Source organism: Xiphophorus couchianus, chromosome 7 (assembly GCF_001444195.1).
Source record: "Xiphophorus couchianus chromosome 7, X_couchianus-1.0, whole genome shotgun sequence".
NCBI classification, from domain to species: domain Eukaryota; kingdom Metazoa; phylum Chordata; class Actinopteri; order Cyprinodontiformes; family Poeciliidae; genus Xiphophorus; species Xiphophorus couchianus.
Window position 1 is genome coordinate 35,834,450 of NC_040234.1, and position 21,650 is coordinate 35,856,099.

The window sequence follows — 21,650 nt, forward strand, 5'->3', positions numbered from 1 at the left end:
TGAAAAACGAGATCGATGCTCAGCAGGGACGATGTTTGCAGCTTCTCTGCAGGTTCGTTTTTCTGTGTAAGACTTCAGTTTGGGTTGATGCTCCTGGCAGCGCCTCGGGATCAGGCTGAGGTTCGCGCCTCGGGATCAGGCTGAGGTTCGCGCCTCGGGATCAGGCTGAGGTTCGCGCCTCGGGATCAGGCTGAGGTTCGCGCCTCGGGATCAGGCTGAGGTTCGCACCTCGGGATCAGGCTGAGGTTCGCGCCTCGGGATCAGGCTGAGGTTCGCGCCTCGGGATCAGGCTGAGGTTCGCGCGTCCGGATCAGGCTGAGGTTCGCGCGTCCGGATCAGGCTGAGGTTCGCGCCTCGGGATCAGGCTGAGGTTCGCGCCTCGGGATCAGGCTGAGGTTCGCGCCTCGGGATCAGGCTGAGGTTCGCGCGTCCGGATCAGGCTGAGGTTCGCGCCTCGGGATCAGGCTGAGGTTCGCGCCTCGGGATCAGGCTGAGGTTCGCGCCTCGGGATCAGGCTGAGGTTCGCGCCTCGGGATCAGGCTGAGGTTCGCGCCTCGGGATCAGGCTGAGGTTCGCGCCTCGGGATCAGGCTGAGGTTCGCGCCTCGGGATCAGGCTGAGGTTCGCGCCTCGGGATCAGGCTGAGGTTCGCGCGTCATCCCAGAGCGTTTCCCAGAGCGGCATAAATAAAACAATTTGATTTCTGTAACGCTCTGAGGAGTCCATTCGTCTCCAGTTACTTACGCTGTTTCTTTCTGTACATGTTTGCAGAATATATACGTATATATAGTTATTTATTTCTCTTAGAGTGAATTCATTCAAAGGAACAAATGCAGCTCTTTGGATCTTCATAATGAAATGAATCAGAAATGGCAGACGCTTCACCTTCCCTTCAGCCGTTTCTAAAGAGCGCTGAAACCAAAGGGAAAAGCACAGTTTGAAGTTTTATGGAATATTTTCTGTAAATCTGGACGTTTTGCTGACAAAATGTTTTAACAAACATGTTCATTTAATGTGTTTACTGATGAATCATCACCAGGTTTCACACAAATGAACCTACAGCATCACGTTTCTTTATTTTTGCTGCTCTGGAGCTACTGGCTAATATGCTAACAAAGGAGCTAATTTTAGCTTACTGCTTTAGCGGTTTTGCTAACGTTAAAAATATTTACCTTCCCCTAAATTAATTTTTTCAGATACATTCTGTTATTTTCTGCATCTATAAGTTCTTTAGCATTAGCTTCCACTAAACATTATGTGTTTATAGCGCTTTAGCGTTAGCAGAACTCATGTTTACCATTAGTTGTTTACGGTTAGCACAGTTAGCTTTTTAGCTAGCAGTGGCCACCACTTCAAGCAGGCGCCTGTTAACTAGTGGTGGACATAATTAAAACTTTTAATTGAGTTGATTTTAGGGTCTTTAATTAATTAATTGCAAGTTATGAACCAACAAAATGAGCAACATTTTCAATTCAAAAATAAGTTTTGCTAATATTAAAAACATTTAGCACCCTTTCCTTCCCCTAATTTAAGAGTGTTTTAACTAATGGTTTGAAAACCATTTACCAACGAAATAAGAAAGAAAACCTTTTTGATGCTAAATGATTGAATAAATACAAATATGAGCTCATCAACAAAGATATTTACTGTTTTTAAATCAGTTTTTAGGTTTTCCAACCATCAGACTGGAGCAAAGTGTTTCCAGTGTTTAATGGTGTTTCTTTAGAAATGTACACGTAGCATCTGTGCTACTTTTTTAGCATTGAGATGCTACTTTAGGCTAGCATAGCTTTGCTGATAGGCTAGTCCTGTTAGCACAACTTGAACACAACAACAATCTTTTCCAGATTCCAATCAGAAGCAGATTTTAACTCCCTGTTGGCCGAGAGATGCGGCTTTGTCGTCCATTGTTGTTGTTACAGATGCTCTGTGCGTCATATTTATGGGTGTACCAGAAACAACGTGAATACAAAGGTTCCAGGGTGGTTTTGGTACCTTACAGCTATTAAATGACCTTTGACCTTTCTATTTCAGATTCACTATTATTTATTAAGTAGTAGTAGTTGGAAATCCTGTATTGTTTTTGCACAGCTGAGGTAAATTTAGATATTTTCAGATCCTTTAACTATAATTAATTGTGCTTTCCTTCGCATTGTGACTAACTTTTTCCTCCGATGTGGGAGTTCAAACCTCCGCCCGTTGCCCTGAGATATTCATGAACTGTTCACAAAATGCTGAGAAATGAGCCAATTAACATCTTCAGACGGCGGCAGAAGTTCCCAGCATCGATCCGTTTGGGTCCTGAAAAGCATTTATCTACCGAGCCAACAGGAAGGTTCTGCTCCCAGGAGAACACGGAGCGAGTTTGGATGATAACTTCAGAAAACAGCCGTCACATGTCGACTTTTTGATTAACCTGCTGTTGGGTTAGCTTTAGAGCCATGGGTAGCTGACCGAGCAGCTTCAGTTTGTCAGACAGAAACTAAGAAATGCTTTTAATATGGAAGAAATTCCTGCCTTAAATCACACAGAGTGGCTCAGTTTGATGGAAAATCTGGGTGATCTTCACTGATAGAGGGAGGATTGTCTTCAAATCCATGTTCTGGAGAACGGTTCCTCCTTGGACATGAGAACGTTCCAGCATATTTTTAGCTCTGAATTCCTCTTATTGTTCCCGACAAAAAGCATGGAGGCGAATCAGGACCAGATTTTACTCCGTTTGGCACCAAATAAATCTATAAAGAACAAGGTTTTACTGTAAAATAAATCTGTAGTGTCGATCCAGAGGAGTCTGTTGGTCTTCTGGCTCATAATGATAACTTAGAAATCATTATGAGCCAGAAGACCTGTTTATTTCTGGCTCCAAAATTTTCCAAAATTTGACTTTCTGTTTGGCTTTTATTTTTTATTTTATGGCAGAAATGTGCTTCCATAGTTTAGAAAATAAAAATAAACACCCACGAATTGAGGTGGGTGATATGGACTTGGACTTTTATTGTGATATTTTGTGGTGCAGCTATTGTGATAACGATATAAATTATGTTAAAAAAATTATTACAACTTGGCATCACAAACACAAATATTGTTCTTGAAAAAGTTTCTCATTTGAAACAGGATTCTTCAGGACGTCGGTTACTTAACGAGTCGCTTTGCATCAACTAACTGCACATAGTAACTGTGTTTGATTCACATTCACTTACAGAAATCTTTTCTCAAAAAAGTGAGCAGCAACAAATCTAAACATTTTTCAAAAAAGCGACAACTCTAGCAACGTTCAATAACTTCTGCAGTTTCACTTTGGGGACGTGAACAACCGTTCACACAGAAGTCTGATTTCATTTAGTTGTAGCATGAACAATAAAGTAACAAACATCGGTTTTCAGCACAGAGTTGAGCATCAAGCCCTGCTGTGTGACCGTAGCCTCAGAAAACACTAAGGAGAGAAGATCCAGGATTCAAACACACCTGTAGTTGAAAGATTTATGTCTTGCTCAGATTTGAGATTATTTCAGTCATCTGGACTCGATGAAAGCAGTTCCCAGTTCGATTAGCTGCAGATTCTGCATCGTTTTTGGTTATTATCGCCTTTTTCTGCCTCTTGTCTTCATAATTAGCAGCAGACAGCACTGCGGGTCGTTTTTCAGTTTAAATTCAGCCCAAACCTCAGAGACGACCTGCTAAATCAAGATGAAGCTGGCAGGAGCCTGAAGATGCCAGCTTAGTTACCCTCAAGGCTGTTTGCTGTCACAGTTTGCTGACAGAGACGGATCGACCTGGCAGATGGTTCTGGCCCGTGGCCCGTTTAAGCGCCGGACTCTGAAATTGCCAGGAGATTTGTCTTAAAAGACGAAGCTGGAAGAGGTTTCACTCTTCAGGAGAAAGACGGCTTGAGAGACACTTTAACTCTGGAACGGGGGAATAAAACCCGTAAATGTGATGTGAAATCTGGCAGATTTTTCTAAAAATGTGACCAGCAACAAATGAAGCAACTTTTTGTCCAAACATTGACCAGCTGCAAATCTGGCAACTTTTTTCAGTAAAGCAACCTATGAAAAATCTTGCAACTTTCACTAAAGCAAATAGCAACAAATTTGCTATTTTTTAAATTAAACAATAGAAATAAATCCAAGCTTTTTTGCAGTAGAGTGACTGACAACAAATTAGCATTTTTAAAAAAAAAACAAACCACAAATCTTATCAACTTTTTTAAAAAAATTGACTAAAAATTCAGCAACTTAAAAAAAAACCCAAATCTGTTGACTTTTTGTAAAAAAAATGAGCAACTGGCAACAGATCTAGTGACTTTTTTTAAAAAAAGCAACAAATGTTGTGACTTTGTTGACGTAGGAAGACGTTGATCTTTGCCTGCAGTTGCTTCTGGAAACATTTGTTCCCGTTTTCTCCTTCAGCTGCTAAACGTTTCCAGGACGCCTTGACCTCCTGACCGGATGGCTGCCGGTTCATCCTGCTCCGGTTTATTTGTTTTCCTGATCAGTCGGGGAAACGTTGAGTTCTCCTGGTGTGCCGCTGATGTTTTATCAATAATCCAAATCCTCTGCTTGTCAGGCAACTTTCCCGCCTGCCTGCAGCGGCAGAGAAATCCGATTAATTCCCCGTCGGTCCGGAGCGGCGCGGCCGACACGGACCAGCGGTTAATGGTTGAACTGGGTCAGGAGAGGAGCGGAAAAACGGCTGGAAAGGTTCCTCTGAGACACAGAAAGTTACGTAATGATAACAACTCGGTTTGCAGCTTCCATTTACTCTCCTCCTTTCACACGTCGGCTTTTTATTCATCACAAACTAAACTCAATTTTCTCCAGAATTTCTTCCTTTTTCGCCTCGACAAAAGAAAACTCGTCCTCAGACTCACAGATATGAACATTTCATTCTGTTTTCTGTTAATAATAATAATAATGTATTTCAGGACGCATGCTGGGGCACAGTGTATGTGTTTATGAATAGCCGCGTGCGTTTTCACTTTCCTCGCTCTGCTTGGAGATAATTTCTGCATGCTGGGACTCAGATGAGAAATGCAGCGTATTTTCTGCTGGGTGAATAAATCTCAGAAGGTTTTCTGCTTCTAATTGCTTCAGAGGAAAGTTGATTTATTTTAGAAAACACAAGAATCTGCATCGTGTTCTGGTAATAAATGAATATATTCTGTCCTGTTTGGTTGGCAGGTTTACTTAATTTAATTTCTCATGAAAAGAAAATTTCTGTTGTTAGGAAATTAATGTGAAATTTTATGGTATCATCAGTCAGGATGTTGGTGAAATAAAACACCAGCTCCTCTGTTTTGGAAGATTCATCATCATTTTGGTTCTGCAAACAGTTTCAAATCACTTCAGGGTTTTTTCTGCTTTCTAGTTCATTTGTGATCTGAAAAGCTGGTAAAACAGCAGATCTTTAATTTATTTTGGTGCTAAACTAACTGAAGTATTTTAAAGTTGATTTTCTGAGCTTTTACATTGCTGAGTCCTTTAGTCCTGTTAATGTTCTTCAGGTGACAGAAGGCCGACTTTGTAACCGTCTTTATGTGGCTCTGAATGTTCAGGTCCAGATTTTGGGCCTGTTCTCTTGTGTCCAGCTGGAGTAACTGACTCTACATCGTTCCTCTTCAGTAGCTTCAGCTTCTGCTCAGCTGAAGAAAGTTTTGGCACCCTACGTATTGACCTAACCTAGCCCTTCGTTAGCGTGTAGCGCTGCTGAAGCTGTTGCTAACTGCCTGGTTGCTGAGCAGCAGGATGTGGGCAGCTGCGCTCAGGCTGGAGGAGGAAGATAAGGCGCTCCGGCTGGCTCTGCTTCCTGAGGGTCAGCGCTCTGCCTGCGCCCGGCAGATGTCGAGGGTTTTGTGGAGAAGTCTTGCGCGCCACGGCGTGCATCTTAACGCCCGCAGCGCTCAGAATCAGGACGCATCAGCTTTCAGGGCGGCAGTGGGAAGAAGCTAGCGGACTGGGTGTCTGAATCCTTCATGGTGTGTTAGCGCTCGCTGCTTTAGATGGCAGCAGGAAGGCGAGGAATTCACATTTTATATTCACACTCCAACCACTGATAATTGCAACTAGCAATTATTTTAGAAGTCAATTAATCAATTAATCTGATTTAAAAATGACTAAATCTACAGATTCCTTTTTTAACCTCTTAAGCTGTTTTTATATTAGAAATATTTTAAATAAACAAATCAATTCCTCTTTAAGTTGAGAAAATAAACATTTTATTGCCAAAATGCAGAATTTCTTTAGTAAATCAGAATCAGGTGAAGCTAAAACTTTTCCACGAGTTTCACAGACAAAAATGTTTCTTTATCTTAAATGCAAAATGCTTATATGTTTATACAATTTTGACTTAATTACTCTAAAATATTTTTAACAAACACCTTATTTTGAGTCTGTGTATACTCCAGTTACCGATTAATCGTTACTTTCTCGTTTATTTATGTTTCAGCCTTTCTGTCGTTACTTTTTTGATCCGTCTTTTCTTAGTATAAATTTTTTGCGCTTCATTACTGAACCAACTGTGTTGTTCCTTCAGCAACTTGCCTGTTTTTAACGATTAATTGATTACTAAAGTAGTTGACAATTATTTCAGTAATCAATTAATCACGATTAATCAGATTAATCGAGCTCCCAGTATTTAATTTGCTTTGTGATTTCCTTGTTTCATTATTTTCATTACATTTTTCAGTCTGAAATGCATCTTGGATCCAATCATCACCAGAAACTGACATTATCTCTCCTAAATATATTATTTATCCACAACTTTTCTGAAGTATTTTTGTTGCTGCAGAGAAATCGATAGTTTTTGTTGTCGTTTTGTTCACTCGGCAGGCGGGAGCCGAGTTCACGCTTTGGTTCATGCAGAACCCTCCGAGTCATTCCTGGAAGAGTCGACTTTCTGCCTCGCTGCACAAATGCGCCACAAACTTTTGCTTCAGCAGAATTTCCTGCAAACATCCTGAAGGACTTCAGTTTGATCAGTTTTTACCAAACAGGACGCAGATGCTGAACTGATAAAATTATCTTTCAGTTTAATTTGCAAACATCAGAATTTTACTCATTGGAGGCTGAAAAATCTGTTTCTTGAGTTATGAAAAATATTAGAAACAAAATGTTCATATTTTTATTCCGTCTTGACTCTGAACATGTTTTTTTCAGTAAATTGTCTTTTTAAAGTTTGTTTGCTCCAGTTAACGATTAATCAATTACCAATTAGTTGAGGATTATTTCAGTAATCGACTAATCACGATTAATCATTACTGTCTTATTTATTTATGTTTCTGTCTTTACTTTTGATCAGTGTTTGCTTAGTAGTTGTGTTTTAGATTCGGTTTTTGTTTTTCTCTCTTCTTGCTTTCGGTTTGATTTCCAAACATCAGAATCGATTGGATTTAATTTTTCTCAGCGGAGCCTAACAAATCATTTTCCTGAGTTATGAAACCGAAGCGGAGGCTTCAGTAGGAGTGACCGTTGTTTGCTTTTCCCCTCTGCTCTGTTGTTGGGAAAAGAAAATCCATCTGCAGAAACGTTTTCACGTCGGGTCTCAGGTTTGTTTGTGCTGAAAACAGAAACTTTAAGCCAGAACTCTGATTTCTGATTCCTCGTCTCGTCACGTTCTGCTTCTCAGCATTTTCTTGTTTTTGCTTGGAGAATATTAATGAGTGCAAACCAAGCATGAATTTGCAGAATCTTCCACATTTAAAGTTCCTCTGAACTCTTTTCTGCACTTTTAAATTAATCTCTGCGAGGCATTTGCAGGAAAACCTTGGAAACGCTGCAGGGCTTCATGAAATAGAAAAGTTTGTCTTAACTTATTTCAAACTGTTTCATCTCCACTGTGGGTTTTTTCTTCCCACTCAGATATTGGCTGAAGTGACGGGTTTGCTTTTGGATTCTCAGTAAAAACATAAATCATACATTTGATTTTTTATTTTGTCCACATCTGATCAATGAGTTTGTTTCTTTATTAAACACCGACGGCTCAGAAACCTCAACAAGATTAAAATTATCCGGATTAAATGAGTGAAACATTTGATTAACAGTTTATCTGTTTTATTCTGGACACATTAAACTGAACTCTTCCTGTTTCAGGCCAGTTATGATTATCAGAATTATTTATATTTTATTATTTATTCCTAATAATAAAGGAGAAATTTGTTTTTTTTTTTACTTTGTTGTAAATTAGAGGTTACTTAGTGGTCCATTTTACACAACAGTAAGAGTATTTATTGTTATTTATTAATATGTATTGTTATTGTACAGTTACTGCCTCTGGTGGGCTGCAGTCATGGAGTTGTTTCTTATTTATTACTTTTTTAAACTTTGACAGCGATTAGCACATTTAGCTTCCGCTAAATAAATTTTAAATAACACTAATGCTAATGTTTATGATTAGTGCTTTGGGGTTAGCACAGCTAACGTTTCAGTTAGCGATGTCCACCACTGATTATTTTATGCAGTAACTGCATTTCATTTTATTTTGAAATGTTTTAATATTTATTGATGCTCTGATGGAACAAAACATGAGCTAAACTGCAAACATAAGTACAACCGTTCAGGCAGTTTTTGGGGTTTCAAACATCATTAGTTGGAATTTATTGTCAAAAATCCAAATTCTTATAAGAAATTTTTCATAGTAACCATAAACAAACTGATGAATATCCATCCTTTGATGTCTTTAAGTCACTTTTGTAACTAAATTGCTGGTTTTTTTTACTCATCTGTGGAAAACCTGTCTGTTTTGAAATGTTGCCTGAATATTTCCACATTTGTTTTTTGAACCTCTGTTTCTGCAGCATGTTGACCAAATGTCCCTGTTGGGACGTTTTGTCCCATAAAATGAGACGACGTCCCACATCTTCTGCAGGACAGACGCTTTTATCGGCTTTGGCCGACGTCCAGCGACATTCAGTGGCATTAAGAAAGCCAGGCATAAACTCTAATGAGCGCTGTGTTTAAAATCAATCAAACTGATTGACCGCCACGCGATGCTTTTAGCATTTTACTCCATGTTCTGCCCATCTGTTACCGACGGAAACAACGTTTAGTGAAACCAAATCTGTCTGGATTTTACTGCTGTAGTGTAATAACTCAGAAAAATCAGAACTGGCCTGCAGACAGAAAGCAAGAATTTATTGTTATATTATGTATCTATTATTATTATAACTGAAATCTGTTTTTATTTTATCTGACTGGAAAAATGTAACTAGAACAGTTAAAAATTCCCTGCAGTCAAAATGACTCCTAATTGACCAAACAGGTAGAAATGAATGTGTTTGATCTGCTTTATGTTGGCTAAAAATGTACAGTTTTAGGAAAACCCTAATCTGGATTAGTTTGTTTGATTCACAGGGATTACGTCTCTCTGAGAGCTGCTGTTCCAGTTGTTACTGATCAAAAGTTTTAGGCAGTTTTTAGCGTATTTGTTAGTTTTTATTGGTTATCTGTTAACTATTGTTTAGTTTTTAATCATACTTTTAGTTTTTTCATTATATGGTTCATCTTTAGGTGCAGAATTTAAAGTGGTCAAAGTATTGTCGCTATGTAAACATTGATTTGGTAATAATTACTCAAAAAAAGATGAAATAAAAAACTTTTCAAAAAGGTTAAATAGGTTCATAAACACAAAAACGACGGATATTATATGTATAATTTCCGTATGTTTTAGTTTTATCAACACACAATGGTTCCAATTAGTTCCAGTTTTTCCACCTTAATTATTGTTTTTATTTATTTCATCTAACAAAAATGTTTTCCCAATTTCAGTTTTTGTTTTTGGTTATTTTTAGTGTTTGAAAATTGGACCTGAAAAACTGAACTTGACTTGTGATGAATTGTGCATTAGATGTGTGAGTTTTACTCTGACGTTATGAATTAACCTATCAGAAGCTCACAGCATCATGACATCATCATCTGGGATTCCCAGGATTACTTAAAGGGACAGTAATCTTACCGTATTTAAACGTCTGACATCTTTTATGCTGTTTACCGACTGGAAATAAGTTTTTAACTCAAATGAAAGTTTTCAGCTGTGTGAAAGTTTTTGTTTCCGTCTCCGCAGAAGGCCATGAGCGTCTCTCAGCGCGTCGATGAGTGAAGCACAAGCTGGAGTCCTGAGCATCAGCGGTCCACAGCAACAGTAAGGTATCTCCAGTCAACACTTCATCAAACCGAACTCTGATTCCTGTTCAGAACGATTCACATGGCAGTTCTGTCAGCGGACAGCAGGGGGCGTAACGGAGTCTGTCTGGATGGGGGAGTGGTGACATTTTAAAGCCGCTTTATTTATCGACTCTGGAGAAACAGGAATGCGTGTTGGCGACTTTTCGTCTTTCTTCTTTGAAGGATTTATTCTGCAGATAAATATCACAGCAGAAGATCCAAACTCTGCTTTGGTTTCAAACTGGTGGAGAAAAACGCTTCAGCAGGAAGGATAAGAAAATTCCTCCTGCTGTCAAATATCAATATTTTATTTAACAGAAGAAAGCCAACCAATGTTTTTGTAGAGTATCAGTCTTTATATACATAGATATTGATGCAGAGATATTTTTAAAAATTCACATTAAAAAAATTCCAAAAATCAAAAGCATGAACTATTTATCTTTTATTAACCAAATGTTAATGCTTTGATTAAAACGTTATAGTAAATAAATCACAAATGTCCAGTGATTTTTACTGGATCAGGATTTATGTTTAACTCCATTTTGACTCCTGATGCCTCAGTTTACCTGCAGCTACATCTGATTTTCACATGTGGCATTTATTGAATTTATCTGTACAAACACAGCAATACTCTTTGAAAACTAGAATCTGTTTTTATTTCACATGGCTGGAAAGATTTTACTGGAACAGCACAAAATGCCCAGCAGTCAAAACGACTGCTGACAGAAATGACCGTATTTCATTTGCCCTAAATATAACTTCTGTTCTTATGAAAATGTACAGTTCTAGGAAATCCCTTATCTGGATTAGTTTGTCTCGTTTAGAGGGATTACATCTGATTGAGAGTTGAGGATATCGTGATCAACACTGCTGTCAATTTTGTAAATTAGTTTGTAACTTCAGGTTATTTTTTTTCCTCGTTTCTCGTTCACTGATGTCTGTTTGGTTGCAGAACTTATTTTATTATGCTGTGATAAACATTTGAAGTATGCTGACAGCTATATGCATATAGCATGCTACATGCACGGGTTACCACGGCAACCCTCAGTAGCGACTTGCATCCTGCTCCCGATGCTGAGAACCTGAGATCATTTTCATGTTTCCTATTTGTAATGGTTTGCAAAAATCAGACTATTTCCTTTGTTTTAAGATCGTGTACTTTGTTATTTATTAAGTTTTCACATTTTTATTAAATTTAGAAAAAATGTAAATTTGCCGCCCACGGCTTCTTTTACCAACTCTGTGTGTTTTTCTGTCTGCTGGTTAAAGGAAGGTGTTTATTAGGCCTCTCATGATCACAACTGAACCATAAATTTTCCCAGAAGTTACTGTGAGAAATGATAATATTGTTGTTTTGAGACCATTTTAGAGTAATATAAATATAATGGCATAAAATGCAAGAACACATTCTGAAAGATCAATAAACATTTATTACTAATAAACATTTAACACTGGAACTGGGAGACATTTTAAATGTACAGAATAAATACAACAGAAACAGCAAATAAAATGAATTATGAATATCATGTAAATAAAATTATCCTTCAAAACAGGTTTAATTGAGACCAAAGCAGCAAACTGAAGACTTTTATCATCCAGTTTTTTGTAAAAAAGAGAAAAACAATAAATCATGCAAATGGAAATTAATGAGCTTATTTTGATTTATTGGTTTATTGCGACAGCCTAGTGTTGATCTTCTTTTACTGCGTGTAGGAGAAGATAAAACCAGATGTTTGTGTTGCTCAGGCGTCTGAATCCTGATCCGTGTCGTGTAAAGAAGTTGAGTATCTGTACGGGATGCCCAGCTGGTTTAAATGTTCGGTGACACGCAGAGCCCAGCTGTAGTCAACAAACCTGCCTGTAAAGGTCAAACAAATCACATTTATATTCATTTCAAATGAACATAAATTTCTTTAATGGCTCACCAGGATTTCTGCCATCTTGGACTGAAGATGCAGATTGAAGAAATCTTCATTTTGTTTCTGTGCCTGTTGGTCACAAAGGAAAAATATTCATGCATTGTGGTGATGAGGAAACCCAACATGACAAATATGTACATAACCTTTCCCCTAATTCTTTTTTTATTTTATTTTTTTATTAATTTCGTACACAGCCACTAAATATGAACGATTTGTCTCGTTTTGGCTGCGATTGGTTGATCCACGAAACAAAATAAGACAGAAAAAAAACCAAATACCCGTTCAGTGATCAGTTCATAGAAATTTACGGATGATTGAATCCAGACTGGATTAAGAGAAGAGTCATGTTGATAAAACTAAAATTGAATTAGTTGCCACAGAGCATCACAAAGCAGCGCCTGCTGCTGGCAGAGCGCTGACCATTTCACAGAGAAAATCTCTCCTGTTTCTTCTGTTGGGCCAAATTTTGAGATAGATGTGAGGCTTTATTTCGAATAAATGAAAATGTGGCTACAATCAGAGCTCTCCTGATTAATAAATGCACTGTTGTGATTGGTTAGAGCGTTCACTTCCTGGTTTTTGGCAGGAATGCGATGCCATACATTCTCACCTGTTAATTCTTCTTCATCTATCTCATCCTGAAATTTCTCTACACTTTGAATCTAGGTCATGTTTCTCCAAATTTTCAGAGCGTTCAGATCGATGGTTGGATTTTACCACGGATAAATGTGATTGGTTAATACGCTCATTATAATTTTCTGCAGGAATGTGATGCCGTATTTGGACAGCACTTCAGAAGTTGTGATTAAAGCATCCATATTTATTTTAAAAGTCTTTACTGACAGGTAGTTAACAAGAGTTAACTATCCGTAGAGAGTTTTTCACAGGTGATTTTGAAAGAAGGAACTACGGAAGCTTATAAGGCACAAAAAAGCAAAGTGATAATAAAATCAATAAGATCAAAGCTTTGCTACTTTCTCTGGGTTTCCTGCAGCTTCTTGAATTCTTAGTCTGTGCAGACAAGCCTTCTGGTGATTCCTGCTCCATTTAACAATCAGTTCCTCTGATAATTAATCGTCTCCTGATGGTATCGTCTCCCCAGATCAGTCAGCGGGTTGTTAACGCGATAAGAAAGCGAGGAAAAAGACATTTTCATTTGTCTTTTTCATCTCTTTCTATGTAACTCTGACTTCTAAGGATGTCTGAACCTTTCAGCTTCTGTTGGGTTTCCTCTTTAAAACGTAAACCTGAGCTGGAAATCCTCGTCACAATAACAGAAACAGAACGACTCGGCACTTTTACAGCAGAGTGGGAATTAATTTATCAAGCAGGATCAGGAGGAAACATTAAAGATGAACTCAGTCACATGAGTTAGATTCTTTTTGGTTCAAACTTTAATTCAAAATGTTTGATAACAAGGCCGTGCCGTGGTGGCGTAGCGGTTAGCGTGACCCACGTTTGGAGGCCTTCAGTCCTCGACGCGGCCGGCGCGGGTTCGACTCCCGGACCCGGCGACATTTGCCGCATGTCTTCCCTGTTTCCTGTCAGCCTACTGTCATATAAGGGACACTAGAGCCACAAAAGACCCTGGAGGGGTAAAAAAAAAGTTTGATAAAAAGCTGAATTTGTTATATTTTTCCAGGAAAAATCATTTTGCACATGTTGTTTATGTGTCTTAATTACTTTGGGTATTTGAAGTTGCTCAACCTTTTTTTAATCAAAATGTTTTGTAAAGGGTAATTAGCTCTCAAATCAAGCTGTCTAAATAGTGTCTATGCTTCTGTGCACGTTTTGACATTTCTGTGTAAATTTATTGGTAACGGCAGCACTCGCGTAACCGTGGCATTCATTTTACAACTGATTAGCATAATAAGAGCTCAAACAATGCCTGAACTATGACCGTCAAATCCCAGAGGATAACATTGACCATAATGGGATCCCCTACTCCAGCATCGTTCCAACCAGACGAACGTTTAAAGCAAAGGAGGTGGATCAGCAGACGTGTTACTGTGGAATATTGTCTCTGCTGCCTGGATATTTACCCGTTAGCAAGTCATCACCATCTTCAGTCAGAGGCAGATTTATTGTAACGCTGACTGCTACTGGAGCTCCTTGAAGATATTTGGATGGCATTTAAGCAGAAGCAAAGTTTTTGTTCAGGAAGCAAACAGCTGCACATCACTGTAGCCATTATTTCTCTAAGATAACTAGCTTAAGTCCTCCAAAATTTGAGAAATAATCCTTGATATAAAATTGTTGCTTGTGTAGCGTAATGTTATTGGGATTATGGGGAAATGCATTTTGGATTAGCTAAAGAGAGATTAGAGTAAGACTCAGTTTAACGCTTGGAAGAGACGCCATTAATGGGAGTTTTTATCCAAGGCTTCAGTCGTTGTCTCATTTGGACTGAAGTTTCAGGGGGAATCCGCTACAAAGTAAAAACAACAAATGTTACAGAATGATGCAGATACATTTAAATCATCAGGAAGAGGAAGAATCACCATCTGGATTTAATTTGGGAGAATTTAGAACGAGCTGGAAAAGTGCCGCAGTGATGAAAATGTGTCGGCTGTAAACGAGTTATTAGAGCGTAACCGGCGTCTCATTCGGGACGGATTCAACCCGTTAGCGGTGGAGGGATCAGGAAAACCAGTTTTCACACATTAAATTGGCCACTGATGAGTCCAGAACCCGGGGCGTAATTTACTACGACCTGAAACGAGTTTCTGCAGGAGAGAAAACAAAGCAACAAATCTTTGCTTACATTAAGCCTGGCAGGCCACCAGGCTTTACTTACCCACTGCCAGGCTAATTGTTTTTTTTGTTTTTTATCCACCAGTAACTGATAGCAAAGATGAATTAAAGAGAATCAAAAACATTGGCTTTGCTATTAGCAGATTCTTGTGCCCATCAATGCTTTGGGCTATTTCACAGCAGCTCACATATTGGCTGTAGGGGGCGACACTTTGTCACATCATTGTCGGTCAGAGGTCTTCAACATGAGGGCCGCAACCTTTAGGGAGGCCGCGGCGGTACTGCACGAGGGTCAAGACATTATTATACACTTTTTAAATTCAAATTTGTCTTTAAAGAAGCTTTAAAATGAATCCAACAGGTTGCAAACTGATAAAAGCAGACACACACCTGAGATCAAGAGATTTATTGGATAAATCAATATCATTCTATAGAGCAGCTCCTGTTATTTAATCAACAACAATTCCCTTTTTAAAAGTTTTTTTTTAAAGTTGTGTGTTTGTGTCCTTGAATTAAAGCAGAAGTGGAATCAGCTGAAATTCGTCCTGCTGGGTGTAAAACTGTGACAGCAGATTGGCTCCAGTGCCGCTGTGTTTCCATTTCCCTCAGAGTTTGACAGGCAAACATTTCCTGCTCCGAGCCGCCTGGACGCCGCGCAGCAGCGTGTTGTTATTATGATGACGCCGTCTGCGCGGCCCACACTCAAACTGTATTTATGTCTGCAGACCTGAGACGTGTTTACTGGCCACACGTGTCACGAATGCATGAAGCTTCTGGTCCGGGCTGATTCAGTTTCCTGGAAAAACCAAAAACATGTCGTATTACTGAAGATAAAACATAAAATAGCACATTTTTACTGTAAACTTTAAATACTGTAGATACGTTTCTGTTTTATGAAATATGTGCAAAGAATTTCTGCTGCAGAACTGATCCAAAAAAATAATTTCAGTCACTTTTGTGTAATTCAGCTGCTAAGTTCTCCTAAGTGGACCAGCTGTTTCTGTTTCCTTAAATAAGGAACAAACTCAGCAAAATAAAAAATATATTTTAAACTAAAATTTAAAAAAGCCAAATAAAAATAAATGATGAAAACAACAAACTCAAGAAAATATATATTCTAAAATTTAAAATAAAATGTCCATCCATCCATCCATCCATCTTCTTCCGCTTATCCGAGGTCGGGTCGCGGGGGTAGCAGCTTCAGAAGGGAGGCCCAGACTTCCCTCTCCCCGGCCCCTTCTTCTAGCTCCTCCGGGGGAATCCCGAGGCGTTCCCAGGCCAGCCGAGAGACATAGTCCCTCCAGCGTGTTCTGGGTCTTCCCCGGGGCCTCCTCCCGGTGGGACGTGCCCGGAACACCTCACCAGGGAGGCGTCCAGGAGGCATCCTGACCAGATGCCCAAGCCACCTCAACTGGCTCCTCTCGATGTGAAGGAGCAGCGGCTCTACTCTGAGTCCCTCCCGGATGACTGAGCTTCTCACCCTATCTCTAAGGGAGAGCCCAGCCACCCTACGGAGAAAACCCATTTCGGCCGCTTGTATCCGCGATCTCGTTCTTTCGGTCATGACCCAAAGCTCATGACCATAGATGAGGGTGGGAACGTAGATCGACCGGTAAATCGAGAGCTTCGCTTTTTGGCTCAGCTCTCTCTTCACCACGACGGACCGGTACAGCGCCCGCTTGACAGCAGACGCTGCGCCAATCCGCCTGTCGATCTCCCGCTCCCTTCTTCCCCCATTCGTGAACAAGATCCCGAGATACTTGAACTCCTCCACTTGGGGCAGGACACCCCCCCTGACCCGGAGAAGGCACTCTACCCTTTTCCGGCTCAAGACCATGGCCTCGGATTTGGAGGCACTGATCCCCATCCCGGCCGCTTCACACTCGGCTGCGAACCGCTCCAGCGAGAGCTGCAGATCACGATCTGATGAAGCCAAAAGGACCACATCGTCTGCAAAAAGCAGAGATGAGATCCTGAGGCCACCAAATTGGATCCCCTCAACACCTTAAAATGTAATGTAACAAAATAAAAATAAACAATGAAATAAATAATAAATAAAATGTCACTAACTGTGAAAAATGTATAATATAAAGTGTACATTATATAATGTAAAATAAAATATAAAGCTTTCCAACTTATTTTTAGTAACGGCTTTGAGGTATATCAATCAATCAACCAATAAATCAATTAAGATAAATACTTTGTGTCATATTTAACATTTTTCACTGTGATAAAATTATATTGTAAATAATTTTTCCCCGATTACAAACTACAAATTAGTGACATCGCCAACCAATCACAGACCATAACTACAGTGATAAAACCTTTTAAAAATGTTTTTTTTTTGCCTTTTTCAAGTATTGGCAATAATGTCTTCCCGTAATACATGATATGAAAAACGATAGAAGCATTTCATATCAGTCACATCGATGATTATTGATTAGGTTTTTGTTTTAAATCTCTCCTGTTCCAGTTTTCTCTCTACGACGTTATTTTTTTATTTTTAAGACGTTTTGAGGCAAAAAGTGAAACTTTAAACTCTGCCAGTTACGCAACATTTTGTTGCTAGGCAACCAAAGTTGGGGGGCGGGAGTGGAACTGAAACGGCTCGTTACCCAGCTGGTCGTTGCTAGGCAACTGAAGAGCCAGAGAATGAGTTGATTCCACCAAGCTAGCTTAGCTAGGTGAGAGGTTGAGCAGATCAATGCTTTCCTTTGCCTACATCTCCCAGAATGCCGTGCGGTTCTGGATCAGAGTTCAGTTGATATTCTACATACTGAATATTCTATCAGCTGAATTGTCTATTGATATTGTAATTGATTTATTGTCCAGCCCTAACACATCATTATCTTGTCTTATTGTCAAATTTCCTGCCAACTTTTAACGTTTTTTTCTTAAGTACAAAAGCAGGAAAGTTTAGAAGGTTTTCTCCAGTAGCCGTCCGTCAGGAGGTTGGGTCGTTCTGAAGTTTTCTCCTCTGCTAGCAAGGAGCGCTAATCATGTTTGGGCTTCAACTTTACATGGAAATCCTCAGAGACGCTCCTCGTTTCCAGGGAAACACTCACATCCCAGGAAGAGATTGAACTAATTGGAGTCAGGATGTGTTGAACTCGATCTGCAGAGCGATGGGGATCCGCGCTTGTTTCACCCGATCAACCCGAGATGCTTAATGGTTTTTACTTCCACCCAGTTTAGATCGCGCCTCACCCACACTGGGATAAATCTGAAAATCCAGAACCTCCCTGTTCTAAACACTCCCTCATGCTGAAACCTGCAGCCATCTTGTTTCTAAGCACCCATTCTGGTTCAGACTCATGACCTTTAACCTTTAACCTGCTAACTGATGCCTGTAGAGTTTGAGATGGAGCTCTTGGGATTTTGGTAATTTCTCTGATGTTGGGCTGAATCTGCTGGGACTGCCATTCCTGGGAAGACTTCCGGTTGTTTGGAGATGACCTTTGACCCTTCCCAGCAGTGGTGACCAATGCTAATCAAAACGTTAGCTGCACTAACCCTATAGCACCAATCACAAGCATCAGTTCCAGTAACAGGGGAAGCATTGCACCAACATGATATTTAGGGGAAGGTAACGCTACACCTACACTATACTTAGCAGAAGCTAACACCAAGTGCTAGGCTAATGTCATTATTAGCTGAACTAATGCTAATAACGCCTCCCCAGACGAACTGGAGTTGGATTAAATTAAGCGTGGCCGGTGTGATCTTAGAGCCGTCCTGATAATCATAACGTCATTGAAGATTATCGGAGGAAAACTGGAGTAAAATTTTCCTGTGTGAACGAAGACTTGGCACAATAAATCTGAACGCTCCGTTTAAAGTGTAGCTGGTTGGTTTAGGATGATTTATTTGTCTTTACCTCAACTTTCTTCAAGAAACGTAAACAAAAACAGAGTGGCGTCAGATTTCAGCAGTTGGACGATTTCTCTTTTGTCTTCGGCTGAAGACCATGAGGCATTTCTCTCGCTAGCGCTAGGCTAGCATGTTTGTTTTGGTTGTATTTACCCAGAACGCCCTGCGCTGTAGTCCACTTCCTGCTTGGCGTTCATTGGAACCGAACCAGAGTTCACTTCAACTGTTTGCAGGCTGACCAGAGGTCAGTTAGCATTCAGACTTTCCCAACTAAACTGGACTTTCCAGGCAAACGGACTGGAGTTGGATTGAAGCGGAGTAAACACGGCTGGTATAAATCCGAACTTGGATTATCCTTGGAGTATTAATGATAATCTGGGCGTCATTCATGACTGTCAGAAGGGAAACGTCTCGCTGTGTGAACTGGACAGCCGGACCATAAATCTGAGCTCTCCATGTGAAGCGTAGCTGCTCGGTTTAGGATGTTTGTAAGGTTTGCAGATTGTGGGGATTTTTGCTGATGAATTATTTCAGGGTTTCTTCTTCTCCAAATTCCTGCTGGAAGGCGGTCCCTTCTCCTTCCTGAAGCTCCTCCTGGCCGGAGGAAGTGGGCTTTCTGGATGTCAGCTGCTGAGTGTGAAGGCAGATCCGCCATCCTCTCCTCGGCGGCGCAGCACCATCTGGTCGGCAGCTGAAACCCGTTAGGAACTTCCTGCTCTGCGCCGCGGCTCCAGGACGGTGAGCAGCGTTTCGTCCGCCTGCTTTCCTCCGTCTCTCCGTCGTTTCGTTGATAAGACGCTTCGGGTTGGTAGAGTGAGCGCCCAGGAACTCTGGCTGACTCTGATTGACAGTTTGTAGGTAGAAAAGGAAAAATCTGTTTGTTTTTTAACACATATGGCTAAGATTAGTGAGTAAGCTTGAAGGCATTCAGCACTTTGCTTCGGCTCCATCTTTTTTTAAATAGTTTTCCAGACGTAAAACTTCTCAGTTCACTTCCAGAAAATGTGATTTCTGGATTTCTTTATCATGTTTTCTGTTAATTTTTAGACTTTGCTGAACTTTGATCCAAACATTCAAGTGTTTTCTCCAGTTTGAGAAGCCGGACTCCTGCAGCTGGTAAACACGCCAAAGCTTAGCAGCCCGGTGTTAACTGTGTGTGTGTGTGTGTGTGTGCGTGTGTGGGGGGGTGTGCATGTGTGTGTGTGTGCATGTGTGTGTGTGCATGTGTTGGGGGTCAGATCTCCCACTGGGATTCTGTTGAATCACCAGACAGGAAGCCATTAAAACCTGCTGTCAGTGAGAGCGGCCGATACGTTTCCACGGCGATGAGATATCTCTGATGCTCCTCTTGATTCGACCTGAAGACGGTGAAACCGTGAGAGAAGCTGATCCGAACGCAGCGGGTCTGGCGGCTCAAACCTGCGGGTTTCAGTTTTGGGCTGAGATTTTGTGCCGATGCAGGAATGTCGACGTCCCGCCCTGAACGCTCTGCAGCTGAAACTTCGCAGGAAACTTCGGGCGGCGAGAAGTTTTCACACTGCTTGAACTTTTCCCGTTTCCGTTTCATGTGGCGGAGCAACAGAAAGCAGAGCAGATCTGGGAGAGGAGGGAAAACTCGCGCTTTGAAACATCTGGTTTGCATCAAACGCTTTAAGCTACAAAAGTTTTTTAAAATGAATTAATCTCAACGTGACGCTGAAGCTGAAATAAAGTCTTAAAACATGATTTTTTTTGTTAAAACCAAACGATCGTGGTTGGATATTTCTCCACGAACCAACAAAAAGAAAACAAGGCGTAAAAGCTTTTAATGTTTGAAATTCTTCAAGTCAGAATGTTTGAAATCTGCTTAAAATAATTTTTTTTAGTTCAAAACCATTTAGAGATTTAAAGCATTTTCACACCTGGTAGTCCAGTAGACCCGGTTTGATCCAGAACCAGAACTTCATCACCTGCTCCACCTCCAGCTGCTGTGGTTCTCTGAGTCAAACCAACCTGTTCCCCTCCTGGCCTGTGGGGGCGCTGCACCAAGAACCACTGAAGGAAACGACACAGAAACCTCTGAGAGCAACTTCCTTCTTCACCAGATGGAAACAAGATGGCGGCGTCAGATTTTAGTGGTTATTTGTCTTTGGTTACAGACCATGAGCCATTTCTCCTGCTAGCGCTAAGCTAACACGTTTGTTTTGGTTGTATTTACCCAGAATGCAGTACACTGTAGTCCACTTCCTGTTTTTGGAGCAATCTCTGTTGCTACAAATACTTGCTAAGATTTTGTGTTCTGCAGTGCATCACTAAAAATGCAAAGCATAAAAAAACAAATATTTTCCACATTTTCTGCTTTGGAAATTAAATTTAGCTGAAAATGTTTTGGCCAAAACATTTTTACAGTTTTTGATGAACAAAATCATTCCAAGGACCACAAATGGCCCCCGGGCCACACTTTGGACCCCCCTGCCCTAATCACCTGTTTTTCAGGGCCAGTCGTGGAAAAGCGCCGCTGGGTGTGTTTCCTGCTGGGGTTGGTGTGTTTTTGACAGAAGTGGAGAGTCACTCAGGAATATTGATCGTGGATCGGCGACCACTCCGGCGCCGACGGCGGTCGTTTGTCCTCGTCGCTCTCCAGATCGCCGATCGCTCGCGGGGGAACTGATGCAGGGCGCTCGGGTCGGGGGTCACATTCACGTTTCTTCAAAGAAATGATTGTTTTTTTTAAAAGAACTACAGTATAAATATACATTTATTTGCAACAAGGAAATTTTCCCATGTTGGAAGTAAATTTATCTGCCAATCGAACTGATACTTTTTAATCAATATTAAGAAATTATTGACTAAAAATAAACTCCTATTTCTTGATAGAAAGTTACTTGTAAGTTCGTTATCTTAAATCAATGTCATTTATTGTGTTGAAAAACTACCACTAAGTTAGTTTGACCTTGTTTTAAGTGCATTAA

General features: G+C 40.4%; 1 protein-coding gene across 8 annotated transcripts in view; it reads left to right on the forward strand.

Annotated features, from left to right (window-relative positions):
* gulp1a (GULP PTB domain containing engulfment adaptor 1a) overlaps positions 1–21,650 on the forward strand; it is a 55,664-nt gene that overhangs the window by 12,745 nt on the left and 21,269 nt on the right. For 4 of the 8 annotated variants that reach the window (XM_028024479.1, XM_028024478.1, XM_028024485.1 and 1 more), the window contains exon 2: positions 10,056–10,133. In XM_028024479.1, the coding sequence (XP_027880280.1) occupies positions 10,084–10,133 (50 nt within the window). In that variant the 5' untranslated portion in view covers positions 10,056–10,083. Of the gene's footprint in view, positions 1–10,055; positions 10,139–19,264; positions 19,438–19,745; positions 19,816–21,650 lie in introns of those variants that run through there. The other 4 variants (XM_028024480.1, XM_028024481.1, XM_028024482.1 and 1 more) reach the window with 4 other exon arrangements.